At 38.4% G+C, this 23,419-nt stretch overlaps 1 protein-coding gene and 1 long non-coding RNA gene across 3 annotated transcripts in view; both read right to left on the minus strand.

Annotated features, from left to right (window-relative positions):
* The window catches only part of si:ch211-196c10.15 (uncharacterized), a 33,285-nt gene extending 10,335 nt beyond the window's left edge, over nucleotides 1-22,950 (minus strand). Inside the window, exons 1-2 of one of the 2 annotated variants that reach the window (XR_008648979.1) lie at nucleotides 21,417-22,950; nucleotides 19,366-20,739 (exon numbers count right to left, since the gene is read on the minus strand). Coding sequence is in view for 1 of the 2 variants with exons in the window: in XM_055227374.1 (XP_055083349.1) it covers nucleotides 21,417-21,627 (211 nt within the window). In the remaining variant the exon portion in view is untranslated. Of the gene's footprint in view, nucleotides 1-19,365; nucleotides 20,740-21,416 lie in introns of those variants that run through there. The other variant, XM_055227374.1, reaches the window with a different exon arrangement.
* LOC129456856 (uncharacterized) lies at nucleotides 1,382-17,740 on the minus strand. Its single transcript, XR_008648980.1, has 2 exons — nucleotides 17,217-17,740; nucleotides 1,382-8,569 (listed from the first exon to the last, which is right to left on the minus strand). It is a non-coding gene; the product is annotated as an uncharacterized LOC129456856 (long non-coding RNA).
* Nucleotides 22,951-23,419: the final 469 nt, after the last annotated feature.

A 23,419-nucleotide genomic window follows, 5' to 3' on the forward strand; every position in this document is an offset into this window, starting at 1 on the left:
AAATGACAGAGATAGGATCCTTTTTTACTGGGTGCAATGAAGATATGACAAAATGAAGAGGCCTGGTGAAAACAATAATACAAAAAACATTATAGAGTTAGTAGGCTAAAGGTTATTTTAGGAATCAAGTTTGCAGAGTTAAAAAAACATACTTTTGGCAACACTTACAGCATTAACAGTGACTGTCCCAGCAGCAGCACAGACGTGAGTCTGGAGGCTGCATCTCCACAGTGATACTGTGACTGGGCATGTTTAATTTGGCTTTAAGTTTGCCGCGCTTTGGCTTCGGACTGGAGTCATGTGCTTCCAGGCAAACAAAGTAAATATCAACAACAATAAAAACAGTGAATATTTAATACAAGTTGTACAGACACCTAAATATTGTTATTTACAGTGAACCTAGATCGTTAATGAAAGTGCAAGCACTAAACAATAAAACACAGTGTTAAAATGACGTGATGGCAACACATTCAGAGTAAAACACTACATGGTTAGATAAAAGTGTAGTTATGCTAACATCGGAGCTATTTTTGACTCTATAGACGAAAGAATGTTGACTTAACTTCAGCAGTAGCCAACAAGTAGATGCAAATTTACTTTAAGTAAAAGATAGAATGTGCAGTATGTAACTTTTCTGGTGGAGGGTTTGGCGCCTAATTGACCGAAAACAGGAAGGTTTAGTCTGATTATGTGTCAGACAGTGAGAAAAAACTAAACAAAAAAACATGTATCTTTTTATATAACGTATTAATGTGGTTTCAGCTGTACATAGTAAAAAGAGGTTATGTCTTAGAGGTCGTATTTTTGTCTTTATTATTATATTTTGCGCAGGAGAAGGAAATAAATCTCAAATACAGTGAATGACTCTGAGTGAGTGTTGTTTGTTCGGTTTTGTGGGGATTAATCATTATAATAAATACACTGGAAATAATTAAATGTTGAGTCGATGCCACTATGTAAATAATACATGTTGTTTTTTTTGTTTTGTTTTTTTTCTCACTGTCTGACACATAATCAGACTAAACCTTCCTGTTTTCGGTCAATTAGGATTACCAAAATTATTTATATTTCCTAAATGCCAGAATAATGAGAGAAGACAATTAGACAATTTTAGACAATTTTTCATTATTTTCTTCAAAGTCATACATTTGCATACAGTGAAATGTCATGTCTTCTTCTGATAAGTTTAATGACAACTTTTGAGTTAATTTGAGACACATTTGTGGATATATTTGAAGACACACCTCAAACGCACTGCTTCTTTGGAAAGTCAAAATAAATCAGCCAAGATATCAGGATGTGTCTGTTTGTGTAGTGTACGGAAAATTACATCTAGAGTCGTCTCTGTTGTTCATGGACAAAAAACACTCACTCAGAGTCATTCACTGTATTTGAGATTTATTCCCGTCTCCTGCACATAAGAACACAATCTCTAAGACCATAACTTAACTCTTTCTACTATGTACATGACACGTGCTGACAGCAAAACAACATGGTGGTCTCACACATGGTCCAATGACAAACGCACAAAATATGATCTGAATATGAAGCATTATGAAGGACTTTGGGCACTAATACAAACACTGGTACATGGATTTCAACTTTCACTGTTGTTCTATATTCTAAACACAGCGGTCAAGTCTGCTATTGTCCTACTACATTTTAATATTTAAGTTGTACGCATTTACAACTGTGCTTTCTGTGGGGTAGTATCAGAGGAGTATTGGTTGTTTAGTAAAATAGTTTATTAAAAGTCCTATATTATTATACGAAATTGACTCTTTTGAGCTTTAAGTCATGTTATAATGCTGTTATCTCCTCAAAAACATACCTGGAGTTGAGTTTTCTTTCATTCACACATGTTTGAGTAACTCTATTATTAGTCTGTCTACGTCTCCAAAGCTCAAAATGCTCAGTTCCACCTTGTGATGTCATGACGTAGCAGTTTTCACATTAACAGCCACCTTTTAGCTTTTGTTGGGTAGAGATTGGGAATTGCAGGGCTGAAATCATCCAAATGATTCGAGTGAAGGTGTGTGAAGTTTAAAAACACAGTGGAGCACTTCCTGTATTACCACATGATGACATCACAAGGTGGAACAGAGTGTTTAAAGTGTTGAAGAGTGTCTAAATATTCAATTCAATTCAATTCATTTATTTTTGTAACGCCCAAAATCACAACAACAGTTGTCTCGAAGGGCGTTCATGTTTTGGTTGATGGGGGAAACCGGAGTACCCGGAGGAAACCCATCCAGACACGGGGAGAAACATGAAAAACTCCACACAGAAAGGCCTGGTGACCCGGGGATCGAACCAACCTTCTTGCTGTGAGACATGAGTGAAGGCACTCAGTCACCGTGCCGCCAAGACACAAAAAACAAAACAACAGGAAGAATCAGACACAACAGGAAAAATCAGACACAACAGGAAAAATCAGACACAACAGGAAAAATCAGACACAACAGGAAAAATCAGACAACATAAGAAATCGGCCAGGCGAGGGGGAGGAAGACCAGACGAGGAGGAGGAGAGCCGGGCGATTCAGGGTTTCTGTGTTAAACATGTGAGAATGAAACAAAACAAAACTCCAGGTTTGTTTGTGATGAGGAAACAACATTATAACACGTAGTTAATCTGGCTGAATCATTCTTAATTAAGTACTTGTTCATTATGTAATTATTATTATTAAAGAGCTTGTACCTGATTGTTTTCCCATGTATTTGAACAGCTTTCCTCAGTACAGATATATTGCGTGAGTAACTCTTGACGTCAAAATATGTACGCTGTGGGCTGTCTGCGTCTAATTATAAAGCGTTCGAGAATCAGGAAGTGTGGTGTTAGCATCCTAGTTGTTGCGGTGAATAGTTAGAATAATCAGAATGCATGTAGTAAGTGGGGAATAACTCTGGACCCTTGCAAACGATAAAAATCTGGTACAGCGCCTTTAAGATTTGGATTAGCCTGGTTTGGTAATAGTTTATTAGCTCATGTTATAAAGTCTTGCACTTGTTTAGTTTGTCCTTGTCCTTATATATAGAAAAATCAACTCCATAGTGTTATTTTTAGAGCGTATATATGCCATGTTTGCTTGGGTTTAAACTTGAGTCTCCCCCAGGACCCCATAGCACCCTCTAGTGGCCTCACACTTGTATGTACTCAGCTATTGAAACAGGCTATACCTTTAAATCTGGGTTGAGACATTACTAATTCAGTCTAGAGTCTAAAGTCTAAATTACATATAGTTTTATATTTTACATTTGGACAATATCACAGTATCAAAGTGTTTATTAGAGGAAACTTCGATCAACAGCGACTCTAATCAAAGTATTTAAAGGTGCAGTGTGTAACAGCTGAATTATAATGGCAGTGATTACAAAGGATTCACTTGACACAGAGCTGAACACAAATAAAACAATAAAAAGTGGGGCATTATTTACTTTAATGTATGTTTAGTCTTAGTAGGCAGTTCTATGATTAAATATGTGAAGCTTTCAACACTGTATAATGTATATTTCTCTGTATTTTTTATATATCAGTCTGGTCACCACTCCCTCCTTTGCATCTCAAGCCAGAACCAAACATATTCGTCCAATCAGATTTGTTTATTTCAGTGAAACAAAGAAGCTCATTGGTCATCTATCGTTTACAAATAAAATCACATTTCTCACCTCGGATTAACAGTTTAATGCTTCGCTCATTTATTCAGCAGAAATCTGTGATGTTTTTCTGTCCACTGTGTTATATTTTTTCCTTTTTTTTCCCTCATTAGCAGCCATATTTGTTTTGCTATGGAGGGACCATGCTTGTCCCTGATTGGCTAATCCACCTCTCAATCAGGATCATCTGAACTCAGGGAGATTCACCAGTGACCAGGCTCACATCTTCATAAAGTACTTTAATAGTCTGATATTTTGTGTTTAGCTCAGATGTTGACACCTTTTGTTGCTCTTTTGTTGTTCTGCTTTTGTATGTGACACTTGGTTGCTGTGCCGATAAATTGATATTAAGCCTCTATTGGTCAGTTCCTTGATAGATGAGTTTGATTAAAGTAAACATTAAACATATAGCTATATCCAACTGTACACTGCACCTTTAAACAGCATCCAGAAATCCTTTACATGTCAGTGGTGATGGTGTCATTTCACACAAAAACCCAAACATAAAAACACAATTATTTAGATAAGTTGTTTGTGAATTGCAGTTGTCAGCCTAAAACAGTCCCGTACATCAGTGGAGTTTGGAGGAAGGCGAAGGAAAAGTGTTCAGAAATGATCACAAAATGCAAAAATATATCAAAAAGAACAGAAATATATCTCAATTTGGTTATCCCAATCTGATGTTCTCAAATGGTGGGTCAATTCAGATGAGATTATAAGCAAGCCTGAATCATTTTAACTGTGCACTAAAACCTTTGCCTTCCCCTACCCATAAGCCAAACTCCACCAAAAATAAAACATTTATCAACCAACAATACCAAAACAAAAGTATTATGGCTACGACAACAATCAAGCTAACAGTCTTAGGGCAGTTAGGCACATATTTCAATGACACACTGAGAGATTGAGAAAAAACTACAAAAACTACAAACATGGCCGCCACGATGAGACGTGAGTAGAGTTGACGGTAAACGATGGTGGATGTGTTAGATTCCATGGAAACCCCTAAGGCTTTCCTTCAAAATACAAACATTTATTTATTTACTTTACACTTTTAAAGGGAAAACTGCTGGTATCACTTAAGAATGTGACAGTGTGGTGTGGTTTTTGTACAAGATGTTACATAGAATACACAAGTGTACACATTGTACATCCGTGGTGCAAGTTGGAACGATATTTTGGTGTGTTTTGGTGCGATAGACTTCAAGGCCATGTGTTTAGATCATAGACTGTGTATATAAATGGACATACGTAACGTGCTAGTTGTTCCAAACAGGAAGTGAGCATGAGTGCACTTCAGGCTCCATCAACTCTGGCTCCAATTCACTCTACACTGAAAAATTGTCACCCCTCTTTTTGTAACTGCTGCTGTCACACTCGTCATTTTAGTCTTGAAATGTTCGTATCAACTACATCTACATCCTGGTGTTTTTATTTCGCTATTGTGTCCGTAACCCAAGAAATGGACATTAAAAACAGACGCATCAGGCGCATTCTTTCCCCGAGGAGCTAGTGTTAGCAACAGGTTTGATTGACAGCGTTGCTAAGTGCCTGTTCCTTGCTAAACCAGCAGTGCGGGTGGGAAGGGATGTTACCTTCAACAGCCTCGCTTTGGATTGGCTCTTTGGCTGCTATGATACTCACGGTCAGAATTCCAAATATGTGACTCTGCTCCAAATTCACTATTCCCTATAACTGCTCTAGCCTCGATGAGCTTCATTTGACTGGAGCTGAACGCTGTGGTGACGTCACACTCACTTAGTCCACTTCTTTACACAGTCTATTGTTTAGATGAGTGGCGCACACAGTTTGCTAACAACTTTCTATCTCATTCATTTTAGCAATACAAGAAAATAAAACATATTTTTGATGTTTGGAAACAGAAAGAAAAGCTTATGCACGTATCTTTAAGATCAATCTGCTAATTTCATTTCCCAAAGTTAAAGATGCACTCTGGGACTTTTCTGGTGCAGAGGGTCCGTCACCTGCTTGGAGACGCCATAGCTTTGATTTGAAGTGTCCACATTATGGAATTAACTTTATATCACCATGAACACAATAGGTGACAGTTAGATCTATGGAGAGGCGAGCCTGGTAACAGTAATAATGTATGTTTTTCAAGGAATTTGCTAATTAACACAGCTGGATAAATCAATTAAATGCCATACTGTGGAGCTTTCCAGGCAACGCAATATCATCTCCATGGAAACAACCAGGTGGTAGACTGTGCCCCAGAAAAGTTACGTAGTATTTGGTCTAGCTGACAGTGTAGTTTTATGCTATGCCAATTTTCAACATTAATCAATATGCAAAAAAAAAAATGAATAAAAAAACCAAAAAACAACTCAAAATGGTCTTGAGTGTTTATCGTCTGTGATGTTTGGTGGCTAATGCTAACTCCTCAAATAAAAACGTACCATCTTTAGAACAGAAACACTGGATGGGTCTATTGATTCTTCTAAACAAAGCATCCATATGTTTTGTACAGTACTTCTTCGTTGTTGCATTCGACTCTTCGGATGTCAAGAGGTTGTCTGCTACATGACGCTGCTGGGGAAATTAAAAGCATTTATGAAGATTATAATTCATTTGTGATGGCTGACTTTTGCAAACGACTCAGACTGGTCCCAAATGTTTCTATCTTTCATTTTTCCTTCTCACCTCCACAAACTGCACGTCACTTTTGAAGCCATCTGGGGTGGTAGGACAGTTTGAAGTTGTGAGTGTGCTGTGTCCTGCGTTAAACACTAGAATCCATTTTTCAGTCGTGTTCTCCATGTACATCTTTTCGATATATTAGCTTCCGCGCAGAGTTTAGGAGCTACCGCCACCTGTTGTTGTCGTTTGTGGAATACATTCAATGACACGTTTTGGTTTAACTATAGATCGGAAGTTCTGATTGTAATTTTGAACTCAGAATATTATACAAAAGTTACTATAGTCTCCATGGAGTTGTTGTTGCTTTTGCTTGGATTTTTTCATAGTATAGCATTAAACATATCTATTGTTATATAAACAAGCAAGCAGGTGAGGCAAAATGTCAAGTTACAGGTAAGATCTGCGGAGAGGCGACCCCACTCACAGTAAGAATGATGTTGTTCGTGTGTGTTTTTGACCAATAACTACACGGTCACATTTTGATATAGTGTTTTTCCACCTTCAAGCCTCTCAAAGCGCTTTACAGTCAGTAGATATATTAAATCTCATACTGTGTAACATCCAAAGCAATAACATCTCCACAGGGACAAATAGGTGGCATACCATCCACTTGAAAAGTTACATAGTGCACCTTTAAGCTCCAACTTAATTAACAAAGCCCGATTGGAGAGAAAGTGACAGTATATCTCTACATGTGGGTACATTGGTTTAATTAACAAAAATGTTCCGTAGACCACGCTACTGTGCTATACCAAACTGTACATTACATCATTTTTTAAAAACGCCGAAAAGCCAACCTCTTACTAGTAACTGGACCACGTTTACAATGTCACAACGGTCTCATTCTATGCTTTACTACTCCTAAGACCGCCGCACTAAGGACCGCAAGATCACACAAACAAGGCAACCCGCTAAACGTTTTCAGAACAGGAGGATTCAAACATGGAGTATGGCTCCAACATGTGGGTCATGTTCTATGGGCAGTGACACAGGGAAGAACACTGTGCTTGTTAGCTTAACTTTAGAGGAGACATATTATGTAAAATCAACTATTGTGAGTTTGTAAGTTATAATGTTGATCACTCGGAGTTGTATTGTGAGATTCATGCATATTTGAGTAATCCTGTATTGTGTATTTGAAGTGTGAAATTCTGTTTTCTCCTGCCACCTATCCCCGCCCACAGCCTCGTACAGATTTTAGGTCATAAAATGTCTGATTAAGTTGCAGGTTTAGTTCTAAATACATAGAAAAACATATCGTCTTTAAAGGTCACCTTTTAATGTTGATTTAGCTATTCTTAAGCAAATTAGCATTGATGTTTGACCAATATGGAATGAAAAATTGGTAAAAGTAATTCAGTCATTATTTCTGTGAATACAAAATGACCGTTTTCCAGTAGTTGGTGCAATACTGGCCGAAATAAGCTGTGTAAATAAGAGTAAAGGCAAATTTGGGCACTGAAGGTGTATGAAGTCTTTGATTTTGCGAAGGGGTTTCGGAGCTAAAACATGTATCACTTCTTGGTTAGCCACCCAATGACATCACCAGGTGAACCAGGGCATTTTGAGAGACACTGATTTTGCAGGATTACCCAAACATGCAGGTATATGATTGATGGAGAAAAAACATTATTCCACTCGCTCACATAAGGTGAATTAGCATAATATGTGACCTTTAATCCTAATTTTCGTACTTCTAGAAAGCTATCTTGTACAATATGACAAAGACTTATTGTAGCAGTAGTTCATGACAGGATACAAAAGAACAGTCAAAGTTGAGGCTGTAAAAACAGACTAGAATAAGAATAATTTCAGAACGCTTCAGAAACTGCAGTGCTGGCTATATCCCAGTCCTCCTTCACGTATCGTCCATGTAGCAAAGTCACTACAGGATTTGACTTGTCTCTGCTAGCTGTGCGTCCCTGCCCTCCCCTCTGGCCTCTGATTGGTGTTTGTAAAGGTCACATGGCATAAGAGGGAGGGGCTGACCCGAGTCCATCAGCACGGACTCGTAGGGCGGGGCCTCCTCCATGGGGTAGGAAAGGGAGGTGATGTGCTGTCCCCAGAGGCAGTGGGGGGTGGGGGAGAACCAGGAAGTGCTGGCTGAGCTGTCTGTGCTGGTGCTGTGGTGGGTGTGGTTAGGCTCCTCCCCATGCCCCGCCTCTTCTTGGCATGGGTCCAATAGGGAGTAAGGAGGAGGGTCATCTGTGGGGATGTAGATCTCGGTCACACCAGGGCCGACGCACTCTTCATAACTGCAAAACAGAAATGTGTTGGTGAAAAGAAGACGATGTTAAGTCGTGTTTCTGCTACTCATGTGTTCTCTGTTGCTACGATAGACTGTATATCTAGAAGGAGACAGCTAGGCCGCGATTTGGCTCGATCGACCCTGGCAGCAATTCACTTTCTATTGAAAAATGGCGGCCTATCACTTGACCACTGATCACTATATCAATCAGGCACCTTCTTCCCTGAGTTTCTCTCCCTTAGCCTTAGTAACAGATATGATTGACAGCTATTGAGCCTGGATCTCTTAAAATAACTGGATAGGATATTGCTAGCTTAGACCTGTTGTGAGTTTGATCTAGTGGCCACTCCATTGGTACTGCAGCGAAAAAATCCTCTCCAGCTCAGAAACCATTTTTCCCACAGAGAGTGTAATCACAAACTGCTCGTGTTCTCCTCAACGGGCATTTACAGCTTTCAAAAAGGACGGATTATGTAGCGATTTTGCCTAATTTCAGATCAACTTTTTTCAGTCCAAAATCCTTCAGTTGCCTTAAAAACAGCTTCAGAATTTTTAGCTTTGGCTTGTTCTGCTGCGCCGTAGCTACTCACATGGTACGTGCCTTTGAGCTTGACCCATTCACTTAAACGGGTGCCATGTTTAGACTGCTGCCCCCGCGACCCGGCACCGGATAAGGGGAAGAAAATGGATGGATGGATGAATGGGAGGCCATGTTTAGGCCCTGTGGCTAGCAATCGTGCCTCGTTGCGCTTGCACCCAGCTAAACCAGCAGTGTCGGTGCGAAGGAGCGAGAACCTTCAACAACCTCGCTCCTGATTGGCTCTTTGGTTGCACACATTCCAAATATGAGTCTTGGTTGCAGCTTCGATTGGCTGTCACACATCACACTCATTCTACACAGTCTATATTTGCTACTCAAACAAATTTGACCATTCTCAACTTTAAGTCCAAATGTTGTGACGTCATGTGCATAACCTGTAGTCGAGTCAAAATTTGTATACTAACGCCTGACAAATATCTTTAATACAATACAGTTACATTCATTGCATTAAAATACTGCTTGTCCCCTTGAAGCTGTGAGAACATGAGGTTTGGGGAACTTTCTTTGGGGGGGTCCATGTCTAAAGTCGCTGAGTTACAGTGGTAAACAGAAAGAACAGTCATCACTCTTTTTTTCTTTTCATATATATATATATATATATATATATATATATATATATATATATATATATATATATATATATATATATATATATATATAATATAGTATAATCCAAATGTGAGAGACTACATGATAACTTTTTAAAGAGTATGCTTTTCCTTCAAGCATCAATTATACCATGAAACTATCAGTAGGCTGTTTATAGGTTTAAAGCCAATACATGTAACTTTTTAGCCAAAAACGTATATGATGGATTCAGAATATATATTCAAGTTATATTATGTTATCTCACTGTTCATTTTAAAGGTACTGTAATGTAATGTTCACTCTTTATTAGTCATTGCTATTAGTTATAGTCAGTTCACTATTTTATTTAGTCATTATATTCAATTATGTAAACTATGTAATCTGCACTAATGTTTGTTCTTGAGTCTTGCAGAAAATGTCTTTTGAAAGTGCAGGATCCCACGGGAAGAAGGTCACTGTGAAACTGAAACAGAAACATCATGGGATGTTTTGTGCGAAGGGAACCACTAGGTGACGAATCTCATACCAAAAAGGTTGGGGAAATACGGTGTATTTCTGTGGATGCAGAGGCAAGATCTCTCCGCCTGCTGAGGCTAAAGTGAGAGATACCACACTAATCACTCGTACCAACCTGTTGTTGTTGTATTCCAGCGATAGAGACCTCCCTAGGAGTTAAAAGCTGGACTAAATTTGAGGAAATAAAAATGGGAAATAAAACTACAAAATTGACACCAAAAGATAGACTGAAAAGTCGTGCACGCAAAATAAATAATAAAAATATCCTGAAAAATGTACACAGTTAGATTTGTGGGTAACAAAATATAAATTTGAAGGCTAGTTAAAATCTTCTAAAATAATGGAGCTCCAAAATAAAATACTAAATAAAATACTAAATAAAATACTAAATGAAATACAAGAAAAATGCAAAAATAAAGAATATGATATGTGTAAACTATCTATACTATACTATACTATACTATACTATACTATACTATACTATACTATACTATACTATACTATACTATACTATACTATACTATACTATACTATCATTTGGAAAGATGGTGGGAATTGGCACAAGCCAGAGAAAAAGGCCAACCAGAGGCAAAGCGTAAGCAACAAATTATGCTTAATACAAAGGAGGAAGATGATTTCACCACTGTAATAGCGGCTCAGCCAGAAACACCAGTACAGCAGGCTCAAGCCGAGATAGAGGGAGCAGTAGCGGGAGAGGAGCAACAAGCGCCCCCGCCCCCATATCACCCGTATCAAGAGGCAACAGAGCTATTACACCAGATGAAAACTACACAAACTAGAAGTGAGGCAAAAGCTAAAGCTGAAAAAATTGAATTTAGTAAAACCATGGGAGCTAACCCTGTGGTCATTTACTTATGAACAGCCTAATGAAGCATCCAAGCAGGAACAAACTTTCATTATTCCTACTGCCCCCATGATAAGTAGTACAGAGGTTTGGAAATACTGTCCCATGATGACGAACAACTCCTAGTTAGGTTGACAGCATTAAAAACAAGGATCCAAAATAGATTCACTAGGAGAGCAAATTATATGGAAATAAACAGAACTAAACAAAAAGAGGATGAAGATTTTGAGGAGTTTAAACACAGACTTACAAAAGTGTTTAAAGTACATAGTGGACTTGAAGATGAAGCTGGCAATGAAAATTCTGCATACAGACAGCAATTAAAGAATGCTTTGCACGCTAATTCTACCACAAGAATTCGTAATTGGATTGACAAGCATTATATAAATTTTGCTACAGGGGCACTGGACCAATATGTAGATCATGCAATGCATGCAGATAAAGTGATAAAAAACCACAGGAAGGAAAAATACTAGTTGATTTACAAGCTGCATTAGGGTGCGGACGCACCTTACCAAAAATTACTCTACTTTTTAGTTTAGTTTTACTTTAGTTTGTTTATTATTGTGTCTTGCATACAAAGAATGCCGAGCCCTTAAATTCCACAGCTTATAAGACACCATTAACAAAAATACAATAGTCCAGAAGTGTGATACAACAAACAAAAACAAAAAGAAAACAAAACAAACAAAATCTACTAGTTAATGGGGTACAAATTTCTTTCTTGTGTGATACTGGTGTGTGTAAAACCACCATGAAAACTAAAGTCCCACATATGATACACCGTGGGGAGAGCAGCAAATGGGGAAATAACACATGTTTCACTGACAAAACCTGTCATGATACAAGATCCAAAGGGAAAGACAATAAAACTAGCTGTATTGTATTTGACAGCCCGTTAAATTTGTTGGGTCGTTATGCATTGGTAGCTTTAGGATTAGTCCTAATCCCAGATAACATACGTAACATACAAGTAAAAAGAATGCAAAAACTTCAAACCAACAACTTATATGTTATTCACCCAGATGATGAGGAAGAACTGTTTCCCTGAAATGCATTAGAACTTACACAAGAGGAAGAGGCCATATTAAGTGACATACCACAGTGTTTGTGGTCAAAAGGGCCATCTGATGTAGGTCTGATTAAAGGGGTAATACCAGTAACAATTAGACCCAAATCCGAATAATACAGACCTTGTGTGAAACAGTATAAATTAAAACCTGATGCTATAGAAAATGGCCATAAAGTGAGTAAAAATAAGCTTCAAAAATACAGTGAAATATTTAGGACATAGTTTAAGTGCTGGAGGCCGTACAATAATAGCAGGACGTAAAGAGGCTATACTTAAAGCACCAAAACCTCAAACAAAGAAACAAATGATGTCATTTCTAGGAGTAACTAATTACTGTAGACAATGGATATTAAGGCAATGTTCAAATATTAGGCAATTGAAAAAACTGTATAAATGTCATATTGTCATATTCTGTCCAGATATACCAAAAGAAAATCCTAATTAATGGTAGCAGTGGTTATATGTATACTTTTTTGTTGATAGAATGGTTCAGTGATGATGTACAGGAAAGATTATGGTGATTTTTGTGATAATAACATGAACAAGGAGAATAAGAATAACAAGAATAATGAATATATAATAATAATAATAATAAGAAGAATAATAATAAGAAGAAGAAAAAGAAAAAGTAGTTAATACTAAGAAGTAAAGTAAAAGGAAGCTGGATGAAATTTTTGTTCAAAGTTTGAATCAGAAGAACGGGGTGGGATTAAATAAGTGTACACTTCTTCCCACATCCTTTTTGAGAATGTTCAAAGTTTTTTGTGGAAGATAATTTATTTTATGGACTGTAATGACATGTATTACATGATTTATGAACATACTCAAATAAAATTCAAATAAAATTCAAATTCAAATCACATAATTGTATTGAATTGGCAGAAGAGACTACTAAGTGTAGACCAAAAAGACATTAAAGGGACAAAATCATACAGGCTATGCAGTAGTCACAGACACAGAAATATTACAAGCAAAAGCGTTGCCCCATACTTATTCTGCTCAGGCTGCAGAATTAGTTGCATTAACTGAGGCATGTAAAAATTTTATTTTTTATTTAACCTTTATTTAACCAGGAAGGTCCCATTGAGATTAAAAACCTCTTTTTCAAGAGGACATATAAACAAACAATGTTTAAATTGCATAGACCATGAAAAATTGCATAGATAGTAAACTTATGAAAGACAAAATATGTACAATATTTACAGACAGCACTTATGCTTACTCAACAGTGCACACATTTGCTAAATACTGGCAACACCAAGGAATGGTTACTTCTATAGGAAAACCTGTAGTACATGCTGAGTTATTAAAAGCTCTGAAAAAACTGCTAAAAAAGCAGCAGAAAATCTAGTGCATGTGGCTAGTCTAAAAATAGACCAGAAACTTGACATAGGACTGCTAAAAGACATCAGATGTGGTTAAAAAAGGGAGCTAAATTAAATGATGACCAGAAGGAAAACCTATTTTACCAAAAAATCTTTTAAAATATGCAGCAATTTTGACACATGGTGTCTCCCATGTATCAACAGTGGGGATGGTAAAGCATATAGGTCAAATATATACAACGTATGGATTTAATAATTATGCAAAAAAGTTTTGTAGAGCATGTCTCATATGTGCTAAACATAATCCACAAGGAAAGTTAAGACCAAAAAGAGGAAGTTTTCCAAAACCAAAATATCCATTTCAAGAAATACACATGGACTATATACAACTAAATAAACGTGAAGGAAAACAGTATTGTTTGGTAATAATAGATGCCTTCTCTAAATGGATAGAGTTATTTCCAACCAAAACCGCAGATGCGCTAACAGTAGCAAAAGCATTGTGCAAAGATATCATAACTAGATATGGAATACCAGAAATAATATGATCAGATAATGGAAGACATTTTGTAAATGAAGTAATCACAAACATAGGGCAATTATTCTGCATTAATTTAAAGAATCACTGCGCTTCTCACCCCCAAAGTGCAGGATTAGTAGAAAGAATGAATGGTACTATTAAAAACAGATTAAAAAAGTGTATGGAGGAAACTAAAAGACCATGGACACAGTGTTTAGACCTGGTAAAATTATACATTAATGTACTATGACAACAAAAGGTTGTAAAAAGGTGATACGTGTAAAATAACTTATGTTATTTACATGTTTATGCTCACTATGGCTGCAATAATGCTCACACTGGCATTTTGGTATGGGTTAGTACCTTTAAGATCTGTAAGACTGCCTGCTCCTTCAGTGACACCAATGCAAGCTGTGCATTCCTACGTTTATGTGGGAGATTCTATAGTGATGCATACATCCAATTTGACCAGTAAGTAAGTAAAAAAAAACAAACAGATAAATGCTCAAAAGAAAGACATTACAGGTTTGGAATTCAAATTTGCATACCAATTGGAACGATCACCACAATTACTATTCCTATAAGTAGTCTTACAGCTGGGAAAGATGCACAAAATGGAATAAAATATGCTAATGACTATTGGTACCTTACTAATGATATTCAAAACCAAGGGTGGGATACATTAGTAGCTGACCAGGATAATACATGGACACCGACACAGGCAAAAACTGACTGGGCAGGTAGGCAGGCAGAGCTCCTAACCTTAGCCAAAACCAAATCCAATCTACTGGTAACAATAAATAACATAAAGAATAATTTGACTAATAATGGTCAAGAATGTTGGATATTTTTGCTGAGAGCTCATGTATCAGGGATAGATCCTATTTACAAATTAATTATATGTGAAATGTTACAAACCCCTGAACCGGTTCTGAGTCCCAGGCTGCAAAGTAGCGGAATAAAAATTAAAGCAACAGTAACTTTTACTAAAGAACAAGTGTTCAATATGGCAACTGGTGTATCTGATTTTGGAAACAATAAGAGAACAGGCATCAAAGTACTTTAATAAAGACTGTATTGCTTGTACGGGACCCAGACCGCTTTTGAGAATGGTACCAACACCTCCTGAGTTAACAGTGCAATGTGTGGAGGATATCTTAACTAAAACAGCACCAGAGGCACTAACTAAACCTGAAAAACAGAAACCAATATTTGAGGCCAAATTGCCAAAAGGAAATTACACCTGTATCCAACGCTCAAATTCGGTAACGAATGTTTTAGGTAATATTGATGGAAATCTATGTGAAAAAAATCTGACTACAAATAAAGCACTACCCAGTGAGAAAATGCTTAGAGCAAATATGCCAAATGAATTTTCTGGAGTATGCGCTTTAGTTAATCTGATAATACCTATAGAAGTAATGTCAATAGAACAAAAACAATTAACAGCATTGATTGAACAACAATCTACTGAAAACCATGCGATTGGAGTGCCCAGAGGGGTTCCTGATAAATATAAATTAGCTAATTAAATTGCCACAGGATTTGAAAATATTCCTTTAATAGCCGCTATAATTCCAATCACTCCCAATAAAAAACGTAGACAGAATCAACTACATCCACTACAAAAATTGGGAAACTACACACAGGAGGGGTTTGAAGCAGTGCACGAGCAATTAAGCGCCACCTCACTTATGCCGCATAGCTGTTGACATGCTCCTGGCAGAACGGGGTGGAGTTTGTTCTGTTATTGGGGCCAGCTGTTGCGTGGTCATCCCTAACAATACCGCCGCAGACGGAAGCCTGACTAGAGCTATAGGCAGCCTTAGACGCTTAAAGGAGCAGTCTGGGTTGAGTACCCCCTTCTGGGATGACTGGCTAAGGGGGTTTGGGCGCTGCAGAGCACTGGTCTCATCGGTTCTAGTATCAATTGCTGTGTTTGTAGCTATTTTAACCTTGTGTGGATGCTGTTGTATTCCTTGTCTTCGTTCCCTGATCAATAGGTTAATAACCGCTGCCATCTCACCCGCACCTGAGGACAAAGGGGTGCAGATGTACCTATTGGAGGGCAGTGATGACGAGAACCCTGAAGGAGTACTTCCAAATCACAGTTCGATAAACAGGAGGGAATGATGGATTCAAAATATATATTCAAGTTATATTATGTTATCTCACTGTTCATTTTAAAGGTACTGTAATGTAATGTTCACTCTTTATTAGTCATTGCTATTAGTTATAGTCAGTTCACTATTTTATTTAGTCATTATATTCAATTATGTAAACTATGTAATCTGCACTAATGTTTGTTCTTGAGTCTTGCAGAAAATGTCTTTTGAAAGTGCAGGATCCCACGGGAAGAAGGTCACTGTGAAACTGAAACAGAAACATCATGGGATGTTTTGTGCGAAGGGAAAGAGTGACCTTGTGGAAATCAAAAACAAAATATATTTCTCTGTGAATTTCGTCATATGTTTTTACACTGCTTGCCCCTCCCCCCCCTTCAGATGTGTATGTAACTAGGGTTCCCTAATTTTAATAAAGAGGTGAAAGACGGTTTGGGCCCCAGAGAGGGTGGTGGTTTGTAACTGGGTTTTTTTGCCTCTCCGCTCTTTCTCCTCAATATTGAGACAAAATAATCTCTCTTGTCTTCTCTTCTCTTTTGAAGTCTAATATAGGTTGTGAACCTATCAGTATACCCAAGTAAAAGCACTTTTTTCCATGTTTGGTTGTTTTTATTGTCCTGAAAAAACTATAAAAACATGTGTCCTTACAATCCCTCCTGCTTGTTTCTATGGAAATGTTGTTTCTTTGCCTATAATATTCCACTGTGACATAAAACTTACATATCTACATGAAAAATATGGCTTTAACTTTACATTGAATCATGCAGGTGATGTGCCACCTCAAGAAAGTTGCACAACCTACCTTTAAAGAAAAACATAATCAACCCAAACCTTGCAACCATGAATTAGGAAAAAAGTTCAATTTAATAATAAAAAAAAAGTGTCCATGCAAGTTATAAATGTCACGTGGGTTAGATTGTTCTTAGGCTCTAGAATAATGTGATCCGGTTCTATGATGCTGTGCCCCACTGCAACCTGCCCCCCCCCCCCGGTCTCCCCTGTCCTATACCTGTACTCCTGTCCCTCTGCTCTCCCCTGTCTTACCTGTACTCGTGCTCCTCGTCCTCCAGCTCTGTCCCGGGCCCGCCCGCCCTCACTCCCCGGGGAAGGTGCGTGGACAGCAGGTACAGGTAGACGCTCGCAGCCGTCACTATGGCCGCTAGTCCCACCAACGAGAGTCTAATCCAAACCTTAACCCTCGTGTCTGACTTTAAGACGCGGGAAATACCCCAGGAGCCGGGAAAGTCGACGTGGAGCTGCTCCGTTGGACGTCACCGGGCTCAGGCGGTGTCACTTACCGGTGTGCGGGCTCCACATGACGGCTGACATACCGTACGGGGCTCGGGTTCAGCGGAGGAGTCACATGGCACCAGCCGGACTTCCCTGAGGCTGTCTTGAGCTGCATTTGTCCCAGTCAGTCAAAAAATGTCCAAATATTACACACAATTACCAGAACTATGGACTTGACAGCGTGCAAAATCCATGGTGAGTCTGTACAAGTTCAATCTGGACTATTTTTAGTTCATTTCAGTGAACAGTTTGTTAAAAGTGGCTCCGCAGTTTCTATTCTGGACTTGCACTGTCACCAAACGGCCAGCAGAGGGAGGTGTGGCGCAGCAGTCAGGGACATCAGAGCGCTGCTAATGTACCAGGATAAAAATACATGAGGCTAATGATTCACAGTGTACTTTATTAAAACTATAAATGAATGAAAGACATTTTTTTTCCAAAATTCAAGAAAATAAAACATTATGTTACAAGCCTAATGCCTAAGAGCAAAGGTGGATAATAGGATAAAAATGATAAATCAGATGTAACGTTCAGACCTACAGACCTCACTTTGAGCATCACTACTTCAATTTTATCTCTGTGGAGTTTTTGCCAAGTCACGCTAAAATGAATAAATATTTAAAGACAAACCAGTGGACAGAGAGCTGCAGGTGGATGTCACTCACAACATCTTAATGCTTGTAATTATGTAGGCTTAGTAAACAAGTTTCAAATTGTTATAGCAAAAGTCAACATTTTTTGTCCTATTTACCTCACCTTGTTTTAGTTTTTAGCCTATTTAATCAAACTTAAATATATTCAAAGGCATTATATATCCATGCCTCTTTTTTCTTCTAAATTATTTTGGTGCATTATGGGTAATGTAACATGTGTATCCTTGGTAAATTAACCATCTTCTAACCAAACAGGACACATGCCAGAGTAGTGAGTGATGACCTCAAGGGTGTTGTGCAAACTATGGAATTACTTTTAACTAGTCACCTGGCAAATCCACACTATACACCTCTGTATTTTTAAACAGGATATTGGTCTGGACACCACTCCCTCGTCGTGCCTCGAGCCAGACAGTAGGCTACTGTGCAAACAGATTTGTTTATTTCAGCGATGCATGAAACAAAGTTGCTCATTGGTCACTTATCATTTTGAACACAAGGAAAACTCTCACCTCAAAGTTTATTGTGTTGCTCATTGAAACCCACCAAGACACAGAGAAACATGCAAACTCCACACATAAAGGCCTTATGTGCAGTGTACACAAATGATACAACAGTGATTCTTAATCAGGAAAACCAGGTAATGGAAGTTCATGTATTATTAGCTTGTAACTTTTCAATATATTTCACAAGAAATATTCCACTGAACAAAGTGCATTGAACACAAAGGACAAAAACTGTGAACTTTATTTTAAGTAATTTTATTTATTTGGCATTTGGCAAAACTCACACAAACAGCTTCAAGAATTTTAATTGAAAGATTAATTTATTTGTTCTCTTTAGCTTGGTTAGTGAATCAGAACATATTCTTTTGAACATGTTTGAGAGGGGGTAGCAAAAAGCGTTTTAATTTGATATTTAATTTTAATGTATTATTTTGATATGTATTTATTTTAATGTATTAATTTGATAAAGCATTTTAATTTGATATTTAATTTTAATGTATTATTTTGATATGTATTTATTTTAATGTATTAATTTGATATTCATTACATTTAAATGTATTAATTTGATATATTTTATTATATTTTATTAAATTTGTCAGTATCAAATGGTTCAATCAGTTGGTTAAAAAATGTGTATAGGATTACATTTTTTATGAATTTCAGGGAATGTTATTAAAGTTTTGTTATAAGTTAATCTATGTTTCTATATTTCTTTTTTTTTTCTCCATCTCTGCCTGGGGGAGCTTGGTCTGGTCTGCTGCAGGAGGAGCCCTCATCACCACCAGCTCTGTGAGAACAAACACAAGAAGAGGGGGAGCAGAAAACCACACAAGAACCACACTATTTACATACTATTTACAACATTTATTTTTATTTTTTTTTTGTTTCACACTAAAACACAAGAACCACACTATTTACAACAAAACTGCAGAATAATAACTAATACTTATATGTATATATGTATTTTAGGGACATTTTCAGAAGGGTCACGTGATGGTGTAGTGGAGTGTTTTGTAGGCGGCTTACATGGTTTTGCCAGACAGTAGCATCCTACAGCATCTTGTTTGTCTGTTGGCTGTTTGTATTTGAAAATAAAAAAACAAACAGGTTCAAGGAGCGTATCACACACATGGGACAAGGCACTAAACAGCAGAGTAGGGTACGCACCCTGTGGGGGTGAAAATGTGTCCTATTAAGTTATTGATGCAGCAAACATAACATATGAAATATATGTTTTTACACATATATACATACGCAAATTAGATTGTATATGCATAAATAGTCAGGCACTGCAAAAAAAAGTCTGAAGCGCCCCTCCCCCCTACTGTTTGGCATTTTATCCTGTGTGTGATAAGAAGTAGGCTCATTCGCCACAATTTATGCTCCTTGGACCTGCTCGTTCTTGTTTTCTAAGCACAAACAGCCATATCATGGGTTTCAAGCTATAGCTACCACCCTCTGTGGTCATACCAATTAAGCAATTCTAATCTAAATATTATATCTTTCAGAGTACCAGGTGAGGACCTTTCCCCATTCAAAGTCCTTCAAATCAGAAAGGAATAGACAAACAAAATGCAGTGGGATGCAGTCCTGGAGAAGGCATCAGACAGTAGGGGGCGTATGCTTCTCCTACTGTCTGACAAAACCATGTAAGCCGCCAACAAAACTTGTCACTACACCATCACGTGACCCTTCTGAGGAAACATGCAAAGCAGCTAAACACAGCCCTGTCTGACAGAACAATCAATATATATACATATTAAAAAAAACTTTTTTTCCCACACCTATGTACAATATGATACAATGTCATAGTCAGTTGGGATCAGTGGAGTGCCAGGAAAAAGTCAGCGGAGTGCCACGTATACAGAGCAGGCAGGGGCATACCAATCATAGGGGTTCAGAGGATTAACAGTAGAGGTGGGTGTATCAGGAAGATCAGGGAGGTACATATCAGGAGCAGCAGCACGTGCCTCAGCATAAGGAACAATGCGAAACTTAGGACGAGTGTAAAGCTTGCAAGAAGAAGCAGTAGAGGTGGGCACAGCAGGAGCAGCAGTCTTCATTAGTGAGGAGTGAGGAGTTAAATTTCCAGTAGCCTCTGCTAAAGGGTTTTTTCACCTGAGGAGTCAAGTTAAGTTGAATGAGACAGTGATCAGTCAAAGGAGCAGCAGAGATACTAACATCTACTTCATTTTGGATAAAGTTGTTTGAGATTAGCCAGAAATCAATGCGAGATTTAGATGAGCCATCTGGTTTGAACCAAGAAAATGACTGTCTTAATGGATGAGCAAGTCTCCAGGGATCATTTACATTAACGTCTAAACAGAAATCTTGTAAAACTGTGTTTATATGAGGGGAATGGAATTTAGACGGCAGTCTATCCAGCCATTCATCTTGAACCATGTTAAAGTCTCCTCCTAAAATGATATTGTCTGTGCAGTATTTTCGACCAAGGTCTTTGATATGATCAGAAATTTCAGCTAATAATAATTTGTTTAGGTTGGGAATGTTGTAACCATAGACATTACACAAAATCGGAAAATTATCAGTCATTTTGAGGACACAAATAAGCCAGTGGCCATTACTATCATTTTTGTGAGTGATTATTTTAAATTGACAGTTTTTAAACAGTCAAACAGGTGTATGACCTTAAAATGTTAACTACAACATGCCTCTGTGGACTTAAAGCATAGAACAAACCCTTAAACTATCCAAAATTTTAGAAACTTTTTCACAACAATAAACATATGACTCAGAACTTCAATTCAACTTCAAATTGAAAGAAATCATTCAACCTGGTAGCACACGGACTCCGTTAACGTATCCGATGTGCCCTCGATAGTAAACGTTCTGACCTGCCGCTCTCGCCTGCTCCATTTTAGGCCAGACAGCAGCCCTGGCCTCTCGGTCGAACTTGCAGAAATCTTGCTTGAAGAAGATTCCCAACTCTTTGCAGGCCTTGGAATCTTTGGTGAGCTTCCAGAAGATGTCTCGGTAGTGCCTCATGGTGAACTGGATTATTATCTGGCGGTGCTTCCCGACTTCCCTCTTCCCCAGACGATGCACCGTGTCTACTACGGTATTCAGGGATGAAGCATGTTGTGGCGCGATTTTAGCCAAGATCTCCAGGGTTTCTTTGCGGGTATTCTCATCATTTTTTTTCTTTAAAACCCTGTATTTTCAGATTCCAGCGCCGTTTGTAGCGCTCCATCTCCAACACGCGCTCTTTCAAATCAGCATTCTCTTTAACGAGGGCAGGGACCGACTTCTCCAGATCACAGAGTCTGCCTTTACAGTTTTTTAGTTCATCAGCATTCATTTCAGTTATCTTGGTCAGGTTGGCTAGTATAATGGAGTTTTCCCGAAGTTTCACATCAAAGTCATCAAATCTGTCAGTCAGCTTGTTAATAGCTGCGGTGAGGGCTGTCAGCTCTGGCTCGTTTTTGTTTGAAATGATTACCTTGCTGGGTTGTACTGCGGATGGTTTGGTTGGTGTAACAGGGATTTTCCTTTTGGTTGACGGCGCCACTACTTCAATGGCATATTCATGGTCCGTTGCCGCCGCTGGGACCGGGCTTTTGGAGGCTGAAGCTAGCTTAGCCTGGGCATCAGGTTTTTCCCGGGTCATCTTTAACTTCTTCAAAGAGTGCTTAAAGTTCGTTTGAGAGGCGTCTAATATTGAGTTTTGTTGTTAAAAAATTTAAGAGAACAACAAATGCCCGTTTAGCGGTTCAAAATCGAGGTCTAAGTTGATATTCTGAGATTCAAATACAACAGCTCAAGGAGTACTGCCTGCCCGGACCGCCATCTTGCCGGAACTCGCTCGCAGCCGTCACTATGGCCGCTAGTCCCACCAACGAGCGCATGTCTCCGTGTGAAGTTTCCTGTCCACCAGGCTGTTTGCACGCACTTTTCTTGAGTCTAATCCAAACCTTAACCCTCGTGTCTGACTTTAAGACGCGGGAAATACCCCAGGAGCCGGGAAAGTCGACGTGGAGCTGCTCCGTTGGACGTCACCGGGCTCAGGCGGTGTCACTTACCGGTGTGCGGGCTCCACATGACGGCTGACATACCGTACGGGGCTCGGGTTCAGCGGAGGAGTCACATGGCACCAGCCGGACTTCCCTGAGGCTGTCTTGAGCTGCATTTGTCCCAGTCAGTCAAAAAATGTCCAAATATTACACACAATTATCAGAACTATGGACTTGACAGCGTGCAAAATCCATGGTGAGTCTGTACAAGTTCAATCTGGACTATTTTTAGTTCATTTCAGTGAACAGTTTGTTAAAAGTGGCTCCGCAGTTTCTATTCTGGACTTGCACTGTCACCAAACGGCCAGCAGAGGGAGGTGTGGCGCAGCAGTCAGGGACATCAGAGCGCTGCTAATGTACCAGGATAAAAATACATGAGGCTAATGATTCACAGTGTACTTTATTAAAACTATAAATGAATGAAAGAATTTTTTTTTCCAAAATTCAAGAAAATAAAACATTATGTTACAAGCCTAATGCCTAAGAGCAAAGGTGGATAATAGGATAAAAATGATAAATCAGATGTAACGTTCAGACCTACAGACCTCACTTTGAGCATCACTACTTCAATTTTATCTCTGTGGAGTTTTTGCCAAGTCACGCTAAAATGAATAAATATTTAAAGACAAACCAGTGGACAGAGAGCTGCAGGTGGATGTCACTCACAACATCTTAATGCTTGTAATTATGTAGGCTTAGTAAACAAGTTTCAAATTGTTATAGCAAAAGTCAACATTTTTTGTCCTATTTACCTCACCTTGTTTTAG

This window comes from Periophthalmus magnuspinnatus, chromosome 15, assembly GCF_009829125.3.
Source record: "Periophthalmus magnuspinnatus isolate fPerMag1 chromosome 15, fPerMag1.2.pri, whole genome shotgun sequence".
In the NCBI taxonomy this organism is placed as follows: Eukaryota; Metazoa; Chordata; class Actinopteri; order Gobiiformes; family Gobiidae; genus Periophthalmus; species Periophthalmus magnuspinnatus.